Source organism: Ornithodoros turicata, chromosome 6 (assembly GCF_037126465.1).
Source record: "Ornithodoros turicata isolate Travis chromosome 6, ASM3712646v1, whole genome shotgun sequence".
In the NCBI taxonomy this organism is placed as follows: Eukaryota; Metazoa; Arthropoda; class Arachnida; order Ixodida; family Argasidae; genus Ornithodoros; species Ornithodoros turicata.
In genome coordinates this window covers 72,731,332-72,752,781 of record NC_088206.1, presented here as the reverse complement: position 1 = coordinate 72,752,781, position 21,450 = coordinate 72,731,332, and the positions used below count along the sequence as shown (strand labels likewise).

The window sequence follows — 21,450 nt, the reverse complement described above, 5'->3', positions numbered from 1 at the left end:
GAGCCCTCGTTCACTCTCGACTCGCCCACCGGGGTGTAACAAGGAGGAGAATGAAGACCGTGACGTCATACCCTCTACGCAGTCAGCGCCTGCTTCCCTAGGGGGAGATTAGGAATTGAAAGGGTGACTGTGGGCATGGAGGATTTTGTTGTCCCGCCAGAGTTTCCCCGTGTGCAATGCTTCTTCAGAGCCCTGAACAGCTGACTAGCAGCAGGTGGGAGGTGGTCAAATCGATCACGGCACAGTTCTCCCTGAAGTCGGCCCAGGACGCCTACTAGCCCTATACGCTCTTTCTCCGTCGGTCTCGGCGCCGCTCAATAGCTATAGTTGCTTCGCTGGGCTCGAGTGAATATTCCATTTAAATTTAGTCCGTGGTGGCAGACCATTTAAGCGAGTCCCGGCAATGCCTGACACGGGTGTGAGAAACCGTCGTTGGGCTCCCACCTTCTCCTATACATTCACCTATTCCCGCTAGGCAACAATTCATCGAAGGATGTTCCACTCTAACCTTTACTCAACGCGTCCAATATCCCTCTTTTACTGCCCTCGCCTAGACCTTGTAGGGGAACAGCTGGACGAGACCATAAAAGCTACCCAGAGAGGCCAGCCGTAAATCCCTACCCATAAAAACGAACAAAAACGGGATGAAAAAAAAAAAACGAGGAACAGGATCGAACGAGAAGAAAAAAAAAGAAAAAACAGGATCAGAAACGAAATGACGGATGATTAGAGAGTTAAGAAAGGCAAGAATGATCGGAAGATAAAAACAAAGACGAAAAAGTTTGGAAAGGAACGCAAAGACAAAACGAGTGAAAACCAGTAAGAAAAGGAAGCGGTACCAGCTGGCTCGTCTCCCGCAGAGACCATTCTGCTGTCCCTTACCACCACCCCTTCTCCGGAGGGTATCACTTCAGACGATCGCCGAAAAGTCACACATACAGATAAGAAAACGGCCATTTTTGCTACTAACTGCCCCGCAAGCAAAAAAAAAAAAAAAACTTTGCTGCTGTTTGCCAATGGCTGGCGTGCAAGACGGCATCCCGTTCTATCCCGAAATTCCCACGGCGATGAGCAGAGAAGAGTTTCTTCCCGAGGTAACGGAACGGGGGAAAAAATCTCTTTTTTCGGGGAAAGTAAGGTAGCGACTTTGAAGAAGTTACAAGGACGCCGTTTCGTCGTTTAGGCGTCTACGAAGAAAGAGGATTTGGGTGAAAAGCGCTGGATGATTTATAGGAGTGCTTCGGATCGAAGACGTGCCAGAGACGTGGTACTTTGTTACAGGCAATTTGGTTACTGGATGCCAATAATGTCCTGAACTTTGAAGTTCAGTCAGGCAGAGCCCTTTGGCGAACGGCGGGCTGGCGTCTGCAAGTCGCGCAGATGTGTGATAGGCTCGTGGAATGTCGTTGCTGGTTTAGCGCAGGACGTGTTCCTACAGCCAGGAAATATCGTGTTCCCCTCGTGAGGCGAACATGGTCGCCTCAGAGAACTCACATCCATAAGCGAAAATCGGCGGATTTACGAAGGGCATTTCACTTAGTACAATGCGATGCGAACGCCAAGCGGACGAGCACGGAGAAAATCGCCTGGTGTGCTCGTGCGGTGGCGACTCAAATTGGTGTGCCCGGCCTACGTCATCATTATGTTAATATCACTGGGGCTTCCTTAGGCGCAGAGCCGGCGCGAATCTTTAATGAAGCTCGTCCAGTTAATATGTAAGCCGTTAACTTTCGGAAGCGAAAGTAGACTTGCGATGCGGCGCGTGCCAAACATTACTGAATATACCTTATACACACGTTCCCGGGTGCGATAGTCCCCCTTTAAGGGACCTAGCGCAGCTAGTGATTAACTAGCGCACGCACAAAATCCCGCGGTAACACTCATTCTCAATCCGGTGACATTCAACGAGACCTCCGGCTCGGAGAAAACCCAGACCAACTGCCGCGGGGGGAGTTAACTCCAGGCCAATTAGCAGTGAATTCCGACTGACTGTGACTAACATTGCGCTAGTTAGGCTGAGCAGAGAGACAAAAGGGGGCTCCCTTCCGTATATTGCGCGCTCGGATTACAACGGACGGGTGGAAAAATCTATCGTGCGAGTAGTTTCGTGTCCAACTTTTGAAAGGTTCTGCAAAAATTGGGTTTATAACGAGACTCGGATTGTTAGTTATTTTTTGTTGGAGAGTAGAGGGAAGGTTAGTATGCGTCCTGAGCACACTTGAATTTTAATTCCGCGTTAGCGCCGTGAAGCAACAGTGGCAGTGGGTGGTGCACAGATGGAATGAGTGGGGGACAGTATAAGTCCTGGGCCGACCTCTGGGGGACATTCGCCCCAAAAGTCTGCCGGATAACCGAGGGAAAACCTCAGGCACATCCGATGCCGGGATTAGAGTTCTCAGTCCTAATCAGGACCTTTGCGCAGGCACACACCGCTGGTAGATAACTGGAGCGCCTCAAATATAAAATCAAAAGGCGCGGGAAAATCGGGTTTAATAGATCGAGATCGATTCGCACACATCTCACAAACTCCAAAGAGAAATAAATGGTCGTCGGATATCCGACGGTGTGTTCAAAAACGGCAAAACGTTCTTTTACCTCGCGCGTTTTCCTTCTTTGCGAGAGGATTGACACCTAAACTCGTTTAATATCTTCCTGAAGTCTTTTGCCGTTTCAGGCTGTCGGAATTCATATCAATCACCGAAGAGCGATGGAATTTCGGAGAGCGTTTTGCAACGAGTTGGTGGCAAACGTAGCACTAATGTTTCGCAAGCCCGTTTGGGTGATACGTCTCTTGGCTCCCGTAAATTGTATTTTCCTCTCGGTCGATTTTTACGGCCGCAGTTCACGTAAGAGTGACCGTTTGTTTTCGTACAAGAAAGAAAGCAGATTCGTCCCGATGTATGCTGATCGAATCAACGTTCCTCCGGTTCACCTTTTAACTTTGCAGCAGAGAGAAAGAGAGAAAAAGATGTTCAGAATCACCCCAGCCGCCAAGTCGCGGAAAGAAAACTGTATTCAAAACCAGGACCAATATGCATGCGTAGATATGCGATATTGACCAAAACGGTCATTTTTGTCCGATAATAACCGACTGCGGAAGTAACACTCGATTTTCGGACATGTTTTTTTCCTTCTTTTCTGTTTTGTTAAAGAGCGGCACTCCAGTTCTTCACCTTCGAACCCACATTTAGCACAGAGAACCATTACCCCGACCACTCCATGTTGTCTATGGTTGCACCCGAACCTTTCCCTGCAATTTGCGTACGACGTTTCCAGATGAGAAAGCGACCCCTAACTCCGATCTTCCTCCGCCAAGACATCCAAATAGGAATCTGAAATGCCGTTCGGCCAGGGATCAGGTCGTGAGTCCTGGGCAGACTTCGCGGCTGTGATCATAGCTGACATCTGTCTGGAGAGAGGGGTCTGCTCCTTCCATCGGCTGGCAGTATGTGACGTCACGTCTTTCGACCAATAGTGAAGACCGCTTTTTTTTTTCCCTTTCGCTTTGTGGTTATATTTGGCTCCGCCCGTGCCGCGTCTGAAGCGGAACAGTCGCCTTACTTCTTCCGGACCAATAAAAGTGCCCCGCTGATCTGACGTCACAATACGTCAGAAGGAGCGGGGAGAGATCGGCGCGTTCTTGCAAACTGATGTTCTCAGGAAATGTGCGCTTCCCAAAAGAAGTATTTTGACTGTTCCGGAAGGTAGTATGTACATATGACGCAGTAAGGACAGAAGAAGGTAGGTAGGTAGGTCTAGGTATCATCGCATGTTCTCACCCAGTGCTGCGCTTCCGGGGTTTTCTCTAAGTCCACTCGAGACTAGATTCCGTGCGATTCGTATGAGGACATTTCACGCCTATTGTAAAACAGAACGTAAGAATTCCGACTGATCTTTATCTCACCTTGGCTGGTCCTTCCCCTCTTAAGAAGTGCGCATGTGTTGAATATCCTTCCATTTTCCTATAGAGTTGATTGCTTTAAGTTCAGCTTTTTTCCAAGATGTGTTGACGATTGGAATGCTCTTGAAGGTTCTGCTCGCGAGCTACCTTCTAACCAGTTATTTCAGGCACTCCTGCAATAGTCTATTCCGACTGCAGTATATGTAAATAATAAATAAATAAATATACATCAGTACGTCCGAGGTGCCTTCCTTTAAACTGCGTACTGACGAGATGACGAAAACGTTCTGCATGGTGGTTCCTGATATAGGCTGCCTCACCAACGAAACAGGGTTGCGAGCAACGCTGAGTGACCTTCGCTGCTTTCAACCACAGAGCCACAAGAGTTACCACACGTAAGCTGTCAACCCAGACAGAGACAGACCTTACATCCTCGATACGGGTTCCCTGAGGAGGCGAACAGCCATCCCATCGCATCCCCATCTATATACAAGCAGCAGCAAAGTCAGCCAGCAGGGATCGATGAGAGCCTCTTGGACTTGCTTCTTCGAGAGACATTCAATTACAGGCGCCAATCAGCGACGTCCTCTCGAGCGGTCAGTCGCGCCTGACTGACCAATCGCAGGAGAGCAACTGAAAGTTACGTCAACGGCGACTAAGGCAAACTAGGAAGAAGTCTCCTTCAAACGAATTTCTCTCTTTCGGGCAGGCTTCACTACCTCGTGTCCCGGGGGATAGGCGCCATCGAACCCACAAAATTACTCCCTGTGGCAATAATCGAGTTAAGGAAATTAGTTGCAATGCTGACGGAGGCTGCGAATTGCGCACGTTAGCGAAAGTTCTTAGCCCCCCCTCCCCTAACTGTCACCCAGGGGTCGCGGTATTTCCCCCGTCGGTTCACCTAAAGTCGGGGATATGCATCGAAAAGTTAACCGCGAGTCTGCAAGACATTTGCTCGCTTTTTTTAGGTACATAAATTAAATTTAAAAAGAAAAAGGTCTTCACGAGCGTTTCATTACAAACATAAAAATTCCAAGTGATAAACTGATGTTCTGAGGCTGGAACAACATAGAAGGGACAGATACAAACAAGGCCTCAAATTGCCTAAGAAATCAACGATGAAAGGTGAAAGTCACTGAAAAGGTTAGCCAGCTGTAGGGATCGAACCCACATCTTCTGGATTGCCGGTCCAGGGCTCTACCAATTGGCTAACCAATACAGCTGGCTAACCTTTTCAGTGACTTTCACCTTTCATCATAAAAATTCCGTTCGCGATAGCCCAAAGTCGATCCCTGCGTTCCTTCGCGAATTTTTGTAACTCGTACTTACACTTAAAAATCAATCACCCGAAAGGAAGCCATTTGCTAACAACGTTGCGTCTAAATTGCATTTTTAAAAGTCAGTTCCGTCCTCAATCCTATATAGACTCGAGAAAAAAAAGTGGTCGAAAGAGTTGCCAGTCTGGCAACCGTATACAGAACGCAGGCCGAGGATTGAATGCGCGTGTGTCCCACTTTGCGACAAAACTTTGTCGAGATCATAATGAGCACCAGAGACGTGGATGGCGCTAATTGCCGGTCCACTCATTTAACCATCCATCTCCGACGCAAAAGTTGCCTCGTCGCCGGAATGAACGCCGGCCGAAAGAAATAGCGGCCTGCGAACGAGCCGATGAACATTTACCCCATTTACATCGCAGTTTCCCCGGCAGATTCAAATTTCCAACGTCGAGAAACGGGGAAAATAATTTACCGCCTACCCGAGGGAAAAAGGAAGGATGGGGGGTGGTAGAAGGAAAGGGAGATTTCTCTCTCTCTTTCCTGATATGTTTCGTAAGAGCGCACTGTATCGAGGCGGCTGAATTATTCATGGTAGAGGGGGGGTATGTATATATCGTCCGACTCGCGTCGAAGCGACGTGATGTTCGCATATCATTCTTGATGCGATAGAGCACGTCCCTTCCAGCAGCGTCGAGATGCGATTTGTTCCAAGCTTGGCACATTATCGCCCCCCTTTTTTTTTTCTTTTTGCGTGTGTGTGTGTGCTGGTACGGATAAAGAAAAACTAGGAGGATAAAGAAAAACTAGGAGGATAAAGAGGACCCGTCGTGTGCCGTATGTTTTATGAAAACATATAGGGGACGATTGATAGGACGAGCTTGCACACCTCTTATTACGACCGCGTCGAAGTGAGTCGAAGTGAGTGACGGCTGGAGAGCCAACGGCTAATCGTACGTTGATAAACGCCCGTATCTTATCATATGGATGTCAGCATAAGTAGGCAGCGGGAAGTATTATTGGACGGTCCCTCACACTGCGCCAACAACTGCGCACTAATGCGCACTCCCAGTTATGCCACTACGGGATGTCTATGAGATTACGCTCCGCCGAAGCAAGCGTACAGAGATATGTGCTATAAAGGAGGTTGCCTTTGTAATCTCCTTCCTTCCTTCCCAACGATAGCTGCTACACGTGTTCATACACATAGCGTGGGTTTCGGGCCTCGAATTCGTCGATATTCACGATCGAGAAAAGAAAGAGACTTCCCTCGTGATCAGTCATCAACTTCCACGCGAAGGCCAATTGCAACGTTTTATTTGAGAACCTGGCCTAAGAAAACGGTTTTCACGCGACGTCACGCGTGACCCATTGGGTTCGGACCCTGACGGCACGTGAACTCATAAAAAAAAATGACATAGCTATTCTCATCAGGGCACGAGCACGAAAGAAAGCAGCGAATATTGTGTGGGGCGCATTATGTACTTTTTTGCGCCAATAATTTCTGGAAGACGTTCGCCGTCGGCAACGTAAAACAGCGTATGAAAACAAAGCGCACCTCGTGTACCTGTTTAGTGCCCCCCTTAAAGTCCCTGGCGGAGGAAAGCAATCATTGGAAGGTTTATAAAAATACCTACCGTACAACCGACACATACTAAGGGATGCTACAAATACAGTTCAAACAGAAGACACATTGAAGGCGCCGGCAACGACCTCAAGAAACCTCTATTTCGAGACCATACTTCGAGTTACTGCCGCCCCGTCGTCAAAATTTTCGTTTCTCCGCGAACGAAAACGTAAGCCTACGTGGAAGCGGCAGCTGCCTGCACTTTGTCTCGGCGAACAAAATACCTTCCGTGCCTCCCACTCAATCTTCTACGCGGCACCGATATAGCCGCTCCATCCTTCAAGAGGAGACGACGGGCTCCGAAGACAAAGCACCGCGTGACATTCGACGGATCAGCTACGTAATTATAGTTACATAAAAAAGGAGAGAGAGCGGGAAAGGGAGCGGTATGAAGGTAAGGAGGAGGTGACGGGCGGTTGAACCGATGCGTGCTGTGGTTGTTCCTTTCGAACGACTAGAACCACTACAAGTCACATGAACAGAAAGGCAGTCACTAAAAGAGTGAGTTTGCAAAAAGCTACTGAACGGGAGTCGAACCCACACTCGCTGATTTTATGTCAAGTGCTCTTTCCATGAAGCCAAGCTGATAGGATCTTATCTGCAAATTACCGAGGGACTCGAACGAACGAACGAACGGACGGACGGACGGGACACGAACTCGCTCTGTCAGATATTTTCACTCTATATTTCGAAGAGAAAAATGAACACGATTTCGCGAAAAACGAGGATTTGGCTCGAGATTTTTCGTCCCACTATGAACGTGACAAACTGAATTAAATTGCATTAAATGCGAGCAAAATTAGTCACCTCCCGGAGGCAACATATTCCCGAGTTTGGGCTGAACACAAGGGGGACGACCCCTGTCTTCAAACCAAACTCGGGGATATGTTGCTTACGGAAAGTGTACACCAGCTTGCTTCCATAATCCTTCTGCTCAGTTATGTCCGACCGCGACGTTACCATAGCAACATCTTTTCCACCAATGACAAGAACTGGCTCCCGTCAACTTCGCGAGCGGCATTGTGAAGAACAAGAGCGCGCTTTGATGCATAGCCTGCCAAAACCAGATACGGACAGAAGGGTTCCGTGAATGGAGGGGCAGTTTCCATAACACGACGTCTCTCCGAACAGAGCATGTGTAAGAGGACACGCTTGTTCCTCGGCAGGCGGGGCCTTTATTTCGAGAACAGAAGAGATTCTCGCTGTCACGCCCACGGCCATCCGTAACGGAGGAAGAGTCCCTTCCCAAAATGTTCGAGAGGCTCAACGCCCCTGTCTGCGCGAAACAATCTCACGAGTGTGCACAAGCACTTGATGATCGGTATGCGCAGGTGTTTATACGGACAAAAGAAATCCACGCGTGCTTTGCGAGCAGCAAAGCGAGCAGACGAACACGACGATCCACAAAGCCACCCCGGAAGCTTTAGCGAAAAGCGGAGTTATGCGTACCCGAATATGGCATCCACAATTGAGCCTCTGTATGCAGTAAGGGGATAAGTCGAAAAATCCCAAACCGAGAAAAGAGGCCTGATCTGATTGTCCGTCCCATTCACACACAGGCATTTCCCGTTTCTTACTCTCCTGTAGCGGGCCAATAAATTGCAATGCAGTCCTAAATTTTCTTTAGCAGGTACGTACTGCTATGTAGATGTTATTGCAGCAAAAATAGTAAAAAAGGGGATAAGTCGACTTATCCCCTTGTTGCATACAGAGGTTCAATTGAGCCTCTGTATGCAATAAGGGGATAGGTCGAAAAATCACGAACCGAGAAAACTGCGAGTGAATATTTGGTAAAATAATTGCAGATGAGGTTCCTCGAATAACCCAAATGCAAAATGTGTAACATATATGCGTGTGTCAACTCTACATGCTTGTCCCCTTAGCATCGTTTTCGGGTGTGTGACTTGGCAGAAATTGAACGAAACACAGCATCGTGACATACCCCCTTTTTCTATATAGCACCGCACGTACAGGGTTTTCGTGCAGGAAAAAACACTTTTCACGAGTCGGACTTTTATGGTGACGCCAGGACAGGCGAAGTTACCTTTGTGCAGTGGTGCAGCCTATAGGGCGCGATTATCGCGCTGCTAAACGAGCACAATATTGAAAATAATGTTCTGTATGGCCAGCAAAATATGACTTATTAGCATAGTGCACATGTTTTTTCACGATTACAACACTCAGCAGCACTGGTGGCACGGTCACGTGAGGTAGTAAGAACATGTTTTTCGAGTGGAAGACGAAGTTCATTTCCGCATCGTAGCAAAATATGAGCTACACCATTTGCATGCGCGTGTAGAAAAGGGGCATGATCTGGCTGTGGTGCATCCCATTGACATACATGCATTTCCCGCTTCTTATCCTCCTATAGCGAATCAATAAATTGAAATACGGTCCTAAATTTTCTTCGACAGGTGCATACTGGCATGTAGACGTCATCGCAACAAAAATACTAAAAAAGGGGATAATTCGACTTATCCCCTTATTGCATACAGAGGTTCAATTGGAAAAGATACGACCGATAAATACGGCGCAATGTATAGAACAATTCCAATTAAAGTATACGACTGAAAAGTAAGAGGTTAGCTCGTGGGGAGAGAAGTTTGTTTACATTATGGCCAAGAGGGATATATCAGAGTGTCAGGGACTGACAGGTCGCCCCCGTCTGGAGCTGAAACTGCGCTAAACCCCCGGAACGCTAGAGGCCGTCCTACGACGAGTAATTTGTCGACGCAAACTAACTGGACACAATCCTATAAAAAGCGCCATAGATCGCGCGCGCATCACGAAGCTTTCACGCGCATTTCTGCACAACGCACGATAAGGTAAACAATAGTCCCCGTATTCGGGGCCTCCGAGACCCGACAGCAAAATTTATATAGCGGAAAAAAATATGAAGTCCTCGTAAATCTTGACGCTTCTTCTCTCGAGACGACGCTGTGCTCCCGAAACCTCTGTATACGCAGCGTGCACTGTTGCCTATCGTAAGTCAGCGCAAGAAGTGGGCTCTCTCCGAGAAACCGAGTCGGACAGGCATGAAACGAGCTGTATGCGAGTATACAGCAAAACACATACGAGGAACCTGGTTGCGTATAGAGACTGCTCGCTCAAAAACTTGGCGCGCGTGTTTAACTGAGACTCGCAGTACCAGGTACGGTCACCAGGTACCAGGTACAAACAGTACGGTCGCATAATACCCCTGTCACACGGGCATTTTCGATCCTGCTCGACCGAACCTGCTTGAACCCAATGCAGATCGGATGGTGCTACACGGCCGCTTCCAACCAGGATCGAACTTTGATCCTGCTTGACTCAAGACAGTTCCCATAACACGATTGAGAATTTCAAGACGGCTCGACGGCCGCCATTTGCATTCTCGACCCCTGTGAACTGTCATAACGTAAGACGGACATGCGCGCGAAGCTACAAATGATGCTTACATCGGTATACGATAAATTACCACTAATATCGCTGTTATACAGGAAACGCGAAATTAATGAGTTCCGTTTATTCATTTGCACAGGTCAACCATTCAATGCGCATTGAAAGTGGCCGTGTAGCAGCGTCAAAACTCGAGCGTGCTCGGGAAGTTCGATGCAGATCGGATTCGAGAAGGATCGAAATGCCCGTGTGACAGGGGTATAACTCATTACCGTTGTTGGAGTCTAAACCCACCTCCTCCACCCCACACTTGCTTCGCGGCGCTGACACAGAACTTAAAAAAATATATAAAAAATAGAACTCCTCCACCCCGGTACAGTTACAAAAAATAAAATAAAGGGTCGTTCGCCAACTGATAAACACTCCACCTTTGTATCATTTGCAAAGAGAATATGGCATAACGTCTAAAGGGAGCGCTCTCCACGGCTCTTCATCCGGGCTTGTCAATTAGGACCCCTCTCCCCCCTCCCCCTTTTTTTTGCATCGAGTTTTCGTTTGCGAGTAAATAGCGAATGCAATCCCATAAGGAATTTGTCATCGGAAACATAATTTTGAGCCCAACATGGCTCACTCGGTGTGGTCGGCCCAATATGGTTTAGGCTCGCACTCGCTGTGGTCGCCTCCGTTATTGTTCTCTTTTATCGCTCATTTCATTTCCTATTGTCCCTCTTATTTCGTACTGACGTTATTTCTGGAGCGCTTCTTCGATAACGCCACATCGAAGTCAATTTATCCGAATCGAACTGCAATGCTATACTGGCAATGCCGAATCGAGTCTATTAATCGACTCCAAATTCATAAAGTGGGACACGAACCAGGCAGCCCTTTGGAGCCCTTTTTGGACGCGAACCCACGAACTCGTGGGGGTTACGGGAACACAGTACAATCCGGACACCTTCGAGCGCAATGTCCAAAGAAGAAATAAAGCAAAAGGGCCGGAGTAGCGTGTCATACGAAACCTGAAAAAAAAAAAAAAAAAAATGCTGACTACTGGCACACCGTCATTCCAGTCAATGATCCCCTCTCTTTTGTCGGGCCTTTTCTCTTCGGTGCGCTGATTTTGTCGACGTTGGCGGCTGCCCGGCCGTGCGCGGGTCTCCACACGCAACAACAATCCCAGCCTCAAAACAAAGGTAGACAAAAGCGCAGACGTTCCTGGCGTCACCCACGCGACGGAAGGGAGAGTTGTTTTTTTTTAGTTGTCCTCTTTCTTTGGCCTACGCGGTTGCCAAGTATACGGACAAAGCCACCATGGGGGGGTCACGACGGAGGGATTGTTTCGTTGCTTCAAAGGTCGAGCGAGGCTTCCATGGGTGACGCGTTGGCAACGTTGCGCGGCTCCCGAACGACGCGACCAGAACGGGAACCGCCATCGGAAAAAAATTCCACGGAGATCGCTCAGATTCGTTTCAGAGTTTATGCGTGTCAGAAGGTCTCTGGTTCTCACAGCGCTGCAGCTAGCGAACGGAAAATAGAGCGAAAATTGGAAAGGCAGCGCACCGCAATTCGTAGCGCTCAAAGTCGGTTGCGTACCATTTCTAAGATCCGTGTCAGCGCCGCGAAGCAACTGTTGCTGTATACAGAGGCGGAGAAAGGACAGCAGGAAGGGGTGGAAGAGTTAGTACGGATCCCTATGGGCAGAGAGGCCAGCCATGTAAAAGGCTCGCTCAGAGGGCACAGTAATCAGCAGCGCACACCTTGGAACAACGAGCGACTGCTAGATTATCCCGCAACATTTGTGTCTTTCTCTCTTGTTTTGTGTTATGATAGGCAACGGTCACCCCTGTGCTTCTTGACGATATGCAAGGATACACAGAGGCGAAGCGTGCAAGCAATCAAAATTCTTCTCGGTGTTCTCATCCTGTGCCGGGCAATTACCAGTCTCTCTCGCACACTTTTGACAGAGGGCGTTATCTAGGCACGACAGTCCTGTCACTTCGCTCTCAAACACCCGCTCGCATTAAAGGAACCGTCACTTCACTTCAGATTTGAAGTGAAGAAAAAAGAAGAAAAAAAGGAAAAGAAGAGGATCAAAAGAAAAAAAAAGTTCCGAGGACGGGAGCATTAAACGGGGATCTTACGCGGAACGGACGGACACGGTAATTTTCAGCTCAGATAAAATGTTAAGGGTGGAAAGAATTAAGATATAAAAAATATATCCTTAAATAAATGTCGAGCAGGAGCGACCCGAATGAACCGTGAAATGGATGCGAAACTCAGAAGAAGAAAAAGAAAAGAAAAACGACGGACACGGAAGAGAGAACAGAAGGTGGAATAGAAGAAGAAAACGGTCGAAATTAAAGTAAAACGAGAAGAGAAGAAAAGGTGAAACGGAAAGTACATCCTGAAAGCCGAAGGTAGGAACAGTCTGAAAAGCAGTAGTACGCTCACGAAGAGAAAAGCCGGAATAAGTAAAAGACGAAACGTAGAGAGGCGAAGGAAGTGCCGTGGTTTCATCGAATGAGGAAAGAGTCGAAGAAATAAGAAGAAATGACTTAATGATGTTGCTGTCGTCCTTTTGGTTCCCTTCGGAAGTCGAAAAGAGGGAGTAACTTGTCGCAGTCTCTCTCGCTTTGCCGAGAAGCAAAACTTTCCGTCGTTCACGCGACACAGAAAAAAAGCTTCGCAACTTACATTTAACTTTATTTACTTTCGTCAGAACATTGAGTGAAAGCAAATGTGCGGATCAAATAAATGGCGACGTTAAAAAAAAATACCAACGAGCCGTGACATGGCAGAGTCCTTCTTGGTGCAGATTCGCAGCTTCGTTAAATGTCACGCTCACCGGGTGCGTCAACGAAGAACGACTGAGAAGATAAAATGTCATCATTTTAGAAGTGTGGATGTTGCGTTTGTAAGACGACTGTGCATTTACTTCTACACCAAGATGCGGCATCTTAGAATTCACGTCACCGCAAAATCGGAACCAGAGAAGAAACAAATACTTCACGAAAACAAATACTCAGCTACTACACGGTTACACCTGACCCAAACGTACACGGAAACGTGCACGCCCGTATCCGAATGGACGTGGCGTTTACCCGAAGCATGCTTCACTGCACGGTGACTGCGCATGAGGCAGAGCATCCTTTACGGGACCCGTGAACGCAGTCACCGGGTTTAAAAATAATCGGAAACAAGCGCAGAACGTGTGCGACGTAAATGCGGCAACACGCAGACGACATCCAACAGCGGAAAGCAAACAAACGACAACGGATGACACGTCGACAAGATGGCCACCTCGTTTCCGATAATAAGCAACGCGACGAAATAGACGGTTGAAAATACAAAAAAAGCGAGATGGCATGCTCCTAAAGCAGACGACAGCCGCCACAGAAAGCAGACTCACTCAAGCTAGCAGACGACAGCGCCTAGTAGACTTCTCGGTATGAGTATGGGAAAGAAATGCAGCCCCAAGTTTGAACGACACTGGGAAAGAAGAGAAAGCTAGTCTCTTTCTGAAAACAGGGATGTGGAAAGATAATGACGCATGCGTACCAGAGTGGGGATGTTTACGTAAACCAGGGAATTTAATCTCGGAACTGTTTTGCGAGAACAGGATTGGGGTGTGCTGAGCGATCCCGGCCGTACAGTTCTTTCTGCTGTTCGGGTTTTTTTTTTTTACAACAATTCAGAACATGGCATTCCTGGTTATCATCTGTCAGTAGGGGAATCGTATTGTGCTACACACTCTACGCTGATGAATATTGTCTAAGTAACGGTTCTTCCTTTTATCTGGGCAGTGCACGCGCTTTTTCGCACCTTCTACGCCGTCTAATGATGTAATTACCCTACCCAAATCGCCACACGCAAACAAAAAGATCACAATCGTTTTTCCAATTTTCCCTCCGATCTTTGCAGTTCCCCGCAACGCCCCCTACAATCGTCTGTTCCGAAATCCAATTACAGAAATCCTGCCAAGAGCAGTTAAGTGCCAGAAACTATGCAACCCCATATCCCCAATTTCCCGTTGTCGCTCTCCGAAGAGCGGTAAACCATAGCGCGCAGTTGCCCCTCGGCGACCTATTCGGTCCCTATTATCGTAGAAAGCGGGAAAAAGCTTCCACTTTTGTTTAAATCTGTAATTGAGTTAGAGCCGGCGGCAGCGCAGACACGCGTGAGAGGCACCAGTACATGAGCTTCGGCGAATGTATCAGGGTTTGTGTATCACGGACGAAAGAACGTCTTCGATAGAGTCGTTTCTTCGAACCCGTCATTGGCGAAAGTACCTGCAGGTACCGAAAGTGCTGTCTACTCCCGCCGTTTTTGCTGTGGAAAAGCGAAAAAATTTCAAGGAGCTCCGGATATTTACAGTCCGTTGCGTGTATCGAGTTCTTACGCGTCCTTCTTAGAGAGGTACAGATCCACTCGCTCCGAGATCGAACGGTGTCGACGCGCTGCGGAGAACGAAGAACTATCGTACTGTGTGGACGCGTCGTCTGCTTTTATACACAGACTCAACTCCGATCATTGGCCCTCATGTTATCCACAATAGAAAGGTGACAGTGTCGCCCCCTATAGGTCGATCTCGCAGCGAATACACTTCTGTCTGGAATTGAGACGTCACAGGAGTCTACCAACTCTACTGGTCCTCGTGAGCACACTGCCAGTGAAACACCTGCTTACAAATCATTGGCTTCCGCCATTTCTCTCCGCAGCTTTTCTTTTAGCCTCTCTCCCGTCGATTTCTTATTTTAAACTTAGGCGACGGTGGCGAAGGCGAAACAATACAGTCAAATCACGTTCTTGCGCAGCAATATTTCCGTCCGCGACACGAAACTCTTTCAGACGTTACAGGAGGGAAGTGAACGAATCTGGCCCGGTAATGGAGGAATCAATAGCCCTTTTTTTCTCACGAAGCCCCCTCGTAAGCGAGCAGGACAGTGAGTGATTATGGCGCTGCTATCTCCTCGGCACGGGAACGACGCTACGGCGAATGCATTGAGACGTTGCTCGCACCGCCAGAGGGTTGAGGCGTCGTCTGCAACGGAAACGTGTCGACACACGAGCGACATTTGCTAGAATACTCCATCGGAAGATGCGGAAAACGTTATAGCTTCCTGCTGCCTGCCACGTAAGCGCGAGCGTATAACGTCCAGTCTTTTCGTGTTCTGCTAACTGCTGGAAATATCCTGCGACGCAGCCACAATTCCGTAGCAGACGACAGGAAAAGATGGTGTTGTCCGCTAGGTGCGCCATTCCCGGTACCGTGTGCTGCAATATAACACGCGGCGAAACTTCTGCGATACCAGATACCGGCAGCAGTTACGAGAAAGGCCGTTAGTCTCCTTTGCGTTGTATCTTCTTTACCATCCTCCACACATATTGTTACCACGCTTTATATTAGCATTTCCGAACCCAAGTGTGATGCAATCATCGCGTAAAACTTGTTAGGCCTTAGGTTCTTGGGTTCTGCGCCAACTTTTGCTAGAACTAATGTGACCATATTCCTCAGACCCCTCCCCCCCCTTCCTGTGGGACATTGGGGGGGGGAGTGCCGCTGTCCGAAAACAAATCGTATGCATTTCGCTTTGCCAATGCTGTTTTTTAAGTGATTTTCAATTAGTATTCTCTTTATTTTTTATTATTAGCATTTTACATACTGCCAAGTGCACACATCACATCAAATACTTTGGCTGGAATGTATTCTGTTTACTGTGTGTCTTCATGCTTGTAAACACGAACAAAAAATCTTGCCCCCGAACTTGCAGTTCTATTTTGTCATTATTGTCGACTCGATCTTTTTTGGTGCAAAAACATCGGCGGTCCATTATCGCCACGATTGATCATTATATCGAGACCATTCTTCCTCCCGCCGAGACAACTTTATGAGCAAAGCGTGCTATCTTTGCTTTCCACAGAGTATTGCCAAGAGGATGGCTTTCTAGCCATCGCATCATTATGTGTGATCGGCTAGATCGTGGAAATATATGAGAACCGGAACGGGGCCACATAGGCTTGGAAAACCCTCGCTTAGCCGCATCTTCTTTTCCCATTCGGGGATCGTTCCAGCCAAAAGCGGGACAAAACACCGTCCCCAAGCAGGCCGGTGGGACAGCAGGACCTGTCCCGCCTGAATCGGGACGTCTGGTCCCACTAGCTAGAACACAAGAGCGTTTTTTCATACTACCGACTCTTATGCCACGTACAATGCCAACCTACAGCCGTAACACCCTAGTGAAACCACGGATTGGCCACTTACGCTAAAATAGAGCCAGCACTGAGAGGGCAGAGAGGGCATGTCCTACCTTTCTGCAGGTATACACCGAACGAAAAAAAGGATACTCGACCATGGCCTGAACACCGTTCTTCTTGAAGATCACTATCCTCAACACCTTCCCACTGGGCGAACTGATGGTGTGGATGACATCCTGATGGAAAAAAACAAAGCCCTCCTTTCATTTTAAAGTCCCGCAAGGGTACAGGACTTGGAAGAGAGAGAGATATAACTCACCACTGTGATTGGATATGCAGGATTCAGGATTGTCATCAGAAGAATGTGATTAGGATTCTCTTCTTCTGGCCTGTGTAGAGGACTATGCGTGAGACAGGGCAAGTCCATCCAGTTTATGCGCTAGTCATTCCACTTACAAGGCATACAAGGTTCTTTGACACTGGTCATGCAGCTTACAGTGAACCCCCGTTAATCTGACATACAGTGAACCCTCGTTATTATGACCATGGTCGTTCCCGAAAATTTTGGTCATAATGCGGAATTGTCATATTAACGGCGGGGATTTGCAGAGGTGACTTGAGGCGTAGGCCCGGGCATCACCCATCCCTGTAATTTCTCCTCTCGCTGGCCCTGCCTAGGGGTTTGCCCCGTTACTTGTTTTTAAGCAAAGAAAGGACACTGATAATGTGTCCGTAATTGATGCTGCTATTGTCCATTCAGAAAAGTTATTTACTGAAAACTGTTTGAAGCCAACAAAGTATAATTATGTAGGCTTTTGTTGTGGGTAACGGTGTGGGTGTCTGGTTCAGGAAGGGTGTGTTTCTCGTTAATATGACAATTCGCTTCATTGATATAAAGCCAAGAGAATGGCAGTGGTCATACTGTACACTGGTTCACTGTACATATACGGTCGAACCTCATTATTATGACACTCGTTAATCTGACACCCTCGTGTTATGGCCATTTCGCTCGGGAACCATTCCGGCACCCAGTAATTCCTCCTCGTTAATATGACAATTTGCTTATCCGACAATGACAGATTCTCTGCACAAATGAGAGTGAGAATGCGTGTATTCTATTCTCAATATTATTACCGCCTGCGGTTGAACGAGTGGTCCTCCTGACCTACGGATAGCCTTTGGTTTCTGATGACGCATGTCAAAACTACGTTCGCAGCTTTAGGGTGACGCATGATGCTCTTTGTGGCACCGGCAAATAATCTTTGAAGGCCAGTGCTCTTGGCCACCTGTTCATATTGGACTGTTGTAAAAGAAAGACGCGCAGAATATTGAAAGAATGGCTAGTGTGTGTGTTCGTCTTTTGTAGTCTCCCTAGTCTCTGGGGTCTTGTCATCATATGTGCAGAATATGTTTACCATTGACCAATGTCAAACGATAGTGCAATGGCATGCAACAGTAGTATCACTGGGAAAACTACAGCTTCAAAATGCTATTAGTAGTCACCTTTACCGTATGTTTTCCACAAATAAACTGTAAGATGTTCTTGAACAATGTGTTCTGTAATAACTAGGGCCTGGATTTTTGGGCATTTGCCTATAAATGCCTATATAAAGATCTAAAGTCAGCATTTTCGGGGTTGCTTGCCTTTTTATCGACTCTGTTGGACTGTAGCCTTTTGAAACGTTTTTAAAAAGGTCATAACAGCATTTTTACAGAAGTGTAAGTGCACCTTTCAGCCTAATGCTGAGTGAAGCGATTTCCTCTTCATTTCTGCACGTTTGCGTTTTTTGTTCCTTTCTGCGTTTCGTTTCCTTCAGCTCCTTGGTTAGTTAGAGGGATTCATGCATGTTTGATCAAAAGATCTGACCGTTCAATATCTTCGAGGGCGGATAACTCAGAATATTACTCAATATAACGTGGTGTCAGCATTTGTGTTCCAGAAGTCGAAGCGCGTGTGGTATCGTAACCTTTAAAAGAGCAAGCTTTCTTGGAAGGAGCACACCCACAAATGCAAAAGAGCGTACCAGATTAACGTGCCTATTTCTGCATTTTATTGCCAATTTTGGTGTTTTTCAGGGCCCAAACACCTGCCCTATTTCCGTCGTTTTTAGTGCCTAAATTTCCAGGGCCCTAGTAATAACGCAGCAGTGTGTTACGTGCAGGCTTTTCTTTGTATGTATCTTTAGTGCATATCATATCATATTTTGTTAATATATAAATTCCCTTTTTTTACCAATATCTGCGGGAACGATTGTGGCCACATTAACGAGGTTCAACTGTATACCGTTCTCAGAACGAGGAGCCACCAATAAGAGGAACACAAGACTTGGCCCAGAATAACGGTCTCTGTTCCAAATATCAGCAGCTCTTCCAACCATATCTTCCTTTTCGTCCATTAGTATTGTTGGCTCCTTATTTTGTTACTATTATTAAAACAACGAGCCAAGTCGAGTCGAGTCAAGTTAAATTCTACCTCAGCTCTCCTTTTAGCCTAAACAAATAAAAGGCAGAGACTGTAAGGAACGTACCCTCTGCCACCACGCTGGTTGTTGTAGAACTTGTAACTCTGCTGGTTGTTGCCATATCCACGCTCCTGAAATGGAAAAGGGACATAGTGAACCACAGCGTTTTACAACAGCTCCGATAAAATCACGACGGTCACGAGAGTCATAACAGGGGCACCTTCGATATCAGACACTTCTCCCTACGGTACTAATACAACTCTATCTCAATCTAATCAACTTCCGTTGACCTCGTTCTACGACAAGATGAGGAAAAAAACATCCGGACAGACAGTGAACGTGAATGCCCCACTAGAGCAGTGCATCGAGGTGTTGTAATGATGGGAAATTGGCCTCGCTTGATTAGATAATATCGAAGTAAAGACATATGGAGACAGAAGAAATGTGACATGTTCTCGTAGACAAAAAAAAAAAAATTTGTGCCACACGTTACCAAGGAATCGATTACACACTTGCGGAGGAAACCACTTGTTCAAAAATAAAAAATCCAACGGATGTCGGTGTTATTGGGTTAATGTGAAAACCCTTTGATTGAACACCGTTCCAACCCATGGCTGCATCGGAAAAAAATGATGGCAGGTTTTGTGCTTCCCTTCTGCAACTTCTGTAGCACTATCATACAGCAACTACTGTATCTGTCAGGAAGTAGTTTGTTATTTATAGAATGGTACTCCGTTCACCCACCGTAGAGAAAGCCTGAGCTCAAACCTTTTCTACAATGGATCTACAATCCACCAGCTTGCCTGCATTTATGCTATTTTATGAGTTACTCTGGTCAATGGTTGCATAGCTTTAGTCTCACACACGGCAGAGACTGCCAGGGGTATGTTTTTGGACATAGTTTGAAGACATCTCGAGAGCACCTGGCTTTCAGAGGTCTGGACACACGTTATGTCAATTTGTAGGGCTGCAGCACGCAATACACAGCTACAGTAATAAACACCAAAAGGAACAACAGTTTTTTTTTCTTTTTCTCCAGTAAGTCATGGCGCAGGAGGAGGATTATAGGATGCTCGACCAAATCCGACTTTACAATGCAAATTCGTCTGCAAGCTACAGGGTGGCAAGACATAGTGGGGGAATTACAAGTTGACTGACCAACTGTTTTGCTCAAAACTGGCAGGTAGACGTGGCCGACAAACAATCCATCGCAAGCCACAAGGTCGTCACAGATGAGGTGATATCAGGAATGATAGTGCTCAGTTTCACTGTTTATACACTGAAGTGTTAAATTTACCACGCCTATTGTACGATTAGAAGGCGACTATTTGCATAGCTTGGCAAATGCGTGACTTCCAGTCGTTATATTCCTTATTACAGCAGAACCACATCAACCAAACAACATAGCCAACCAAGCTTGGTGGCTGAAGTTTGCAAGAGCTCGACACAATAGGAAGAAGGTCGCAATTTCCACAATGATTTCCCCGTTCTATGACCAAGAGCTACCTGAAGAGAAAATTCGGCAAAAAAACTGAATGTGATGTCAGAATAACACACAACAGAAAGCAAAAAGCACAATGTTCGCACACCCACATGTCTAACTCGTATCTCTAGAGTGCGCACGATACTCTTCCTCGATGTCGGCAATCACGAACAAGCAGCTGCGAATACAAATATATAAACAAATGACTCCGAACGGCCTCGAACAACTGCGCCGCACACAGGACTGCCGTCGCGAACAACGCATCGGACCGGCATTTGACAACCAACTCATCCAGCAGCCTAATACCGGCACACGAAACACTGTCTTGGCTTTGGAATGTGTTTTGCGCCTCGATAACAAACTTTTACGGTGACTTACGTAAATACAATTTACCTCAAGTCGCACATCTGCAACGACTAGAAAAACACCCGCGATCAGCGGACATGCCGAAAACATTAGCACCCAGAGGCGTCACTAAGCCTATTAAAGCATGCTGAAAAAGGTACCGCGAAGAAGGGTTGCGGTTCAAGTTGATGAATATCGAAGTGTAATTTGTCGATGAACACTTACTCTGCCTTCGTCGGTTCTTTGTCGTTTAGCCGCGTGGCCGTCGTAGTTGGCGATCTCTGCCATCATCCCAAACGCGTTAATCCACAAACAACAGACGAGCAACGAAGACCTACCAAAAGGTAATGGCCACCAAACAACACGGAGCGCGCAGATAGAACGCGAGAAACCTCCGCTAGGTGGCGTTAAGATTAAAATTATTATACAACGGACTGACTAAATGATTGGTGGCATAGGAACAATGTAGTTGTTTCCAATGCGAACACCGGCAGTATGAATAGTTCTGATCATCTGAAGTAATTTCAATCTCAGTAATGTGTCAATTCTAGGCTAGGTGGCGAAAGCTACCGCCCGCTACAAAGAGAAAAGCCACGGTATTCATCCATCCATTATACCGAGACTAAATTCTAAATTCCTATATCTTTTCATTATGTCACGTATATATTAAACACGCTTTATGTTCGTTATGATAATCACTTCATGCCACAACGTTGCACAACGTGCCCAAAAATGAATTTCGCTCTACGGACACTGCATGGCGCCACCCGTCGGACATA

The 21,450-nt window shown here is 47.0% G+C and overlaps 1 protein-coding gene across 5 annotated transcripts in view; it reads right to left on the bottom strand.

Annotated features, from left to right (window-relative positions):
- The window catches only part of LOC135397311 (heterogeneous nuclear ribonucleoprotein L-like), a 63,187-nt gene extending 42,133 nt beyond the window's left edge, over positions 1-21,054 (bottom strand). For all 5 annotated transcript variants that reach the window (XM_064628803.1, XM_064628805.1, XM_064628804.1 and 2 more), the window contains exons 1-4: positions 20,897-21,054; positions 18,910-18,974; positions 16,701-16,770; positions 16,532-16,617 (exon numbers count right to left, since the gene is read on the bottom strand). In XM_064628803.1, coding sequence (XP_064484873.1) covers positions 16,532-16,617; positions 16,701-16,770; positions 18,910-18,974; positions 20,897-20,962 — 287 coding nt within the window. In that variant the 5' untranslated portion in view covers positions 20,963-21,054. The remainder of the gene's footprint in view (positions 1-16,531; positions 16,618-16,700; positions 16,771-18,909; positions 18,975-20,896) is intronic.
- Between the last annotated feature and the right edge of the window lie 396 nt (positions 21,055-21,450).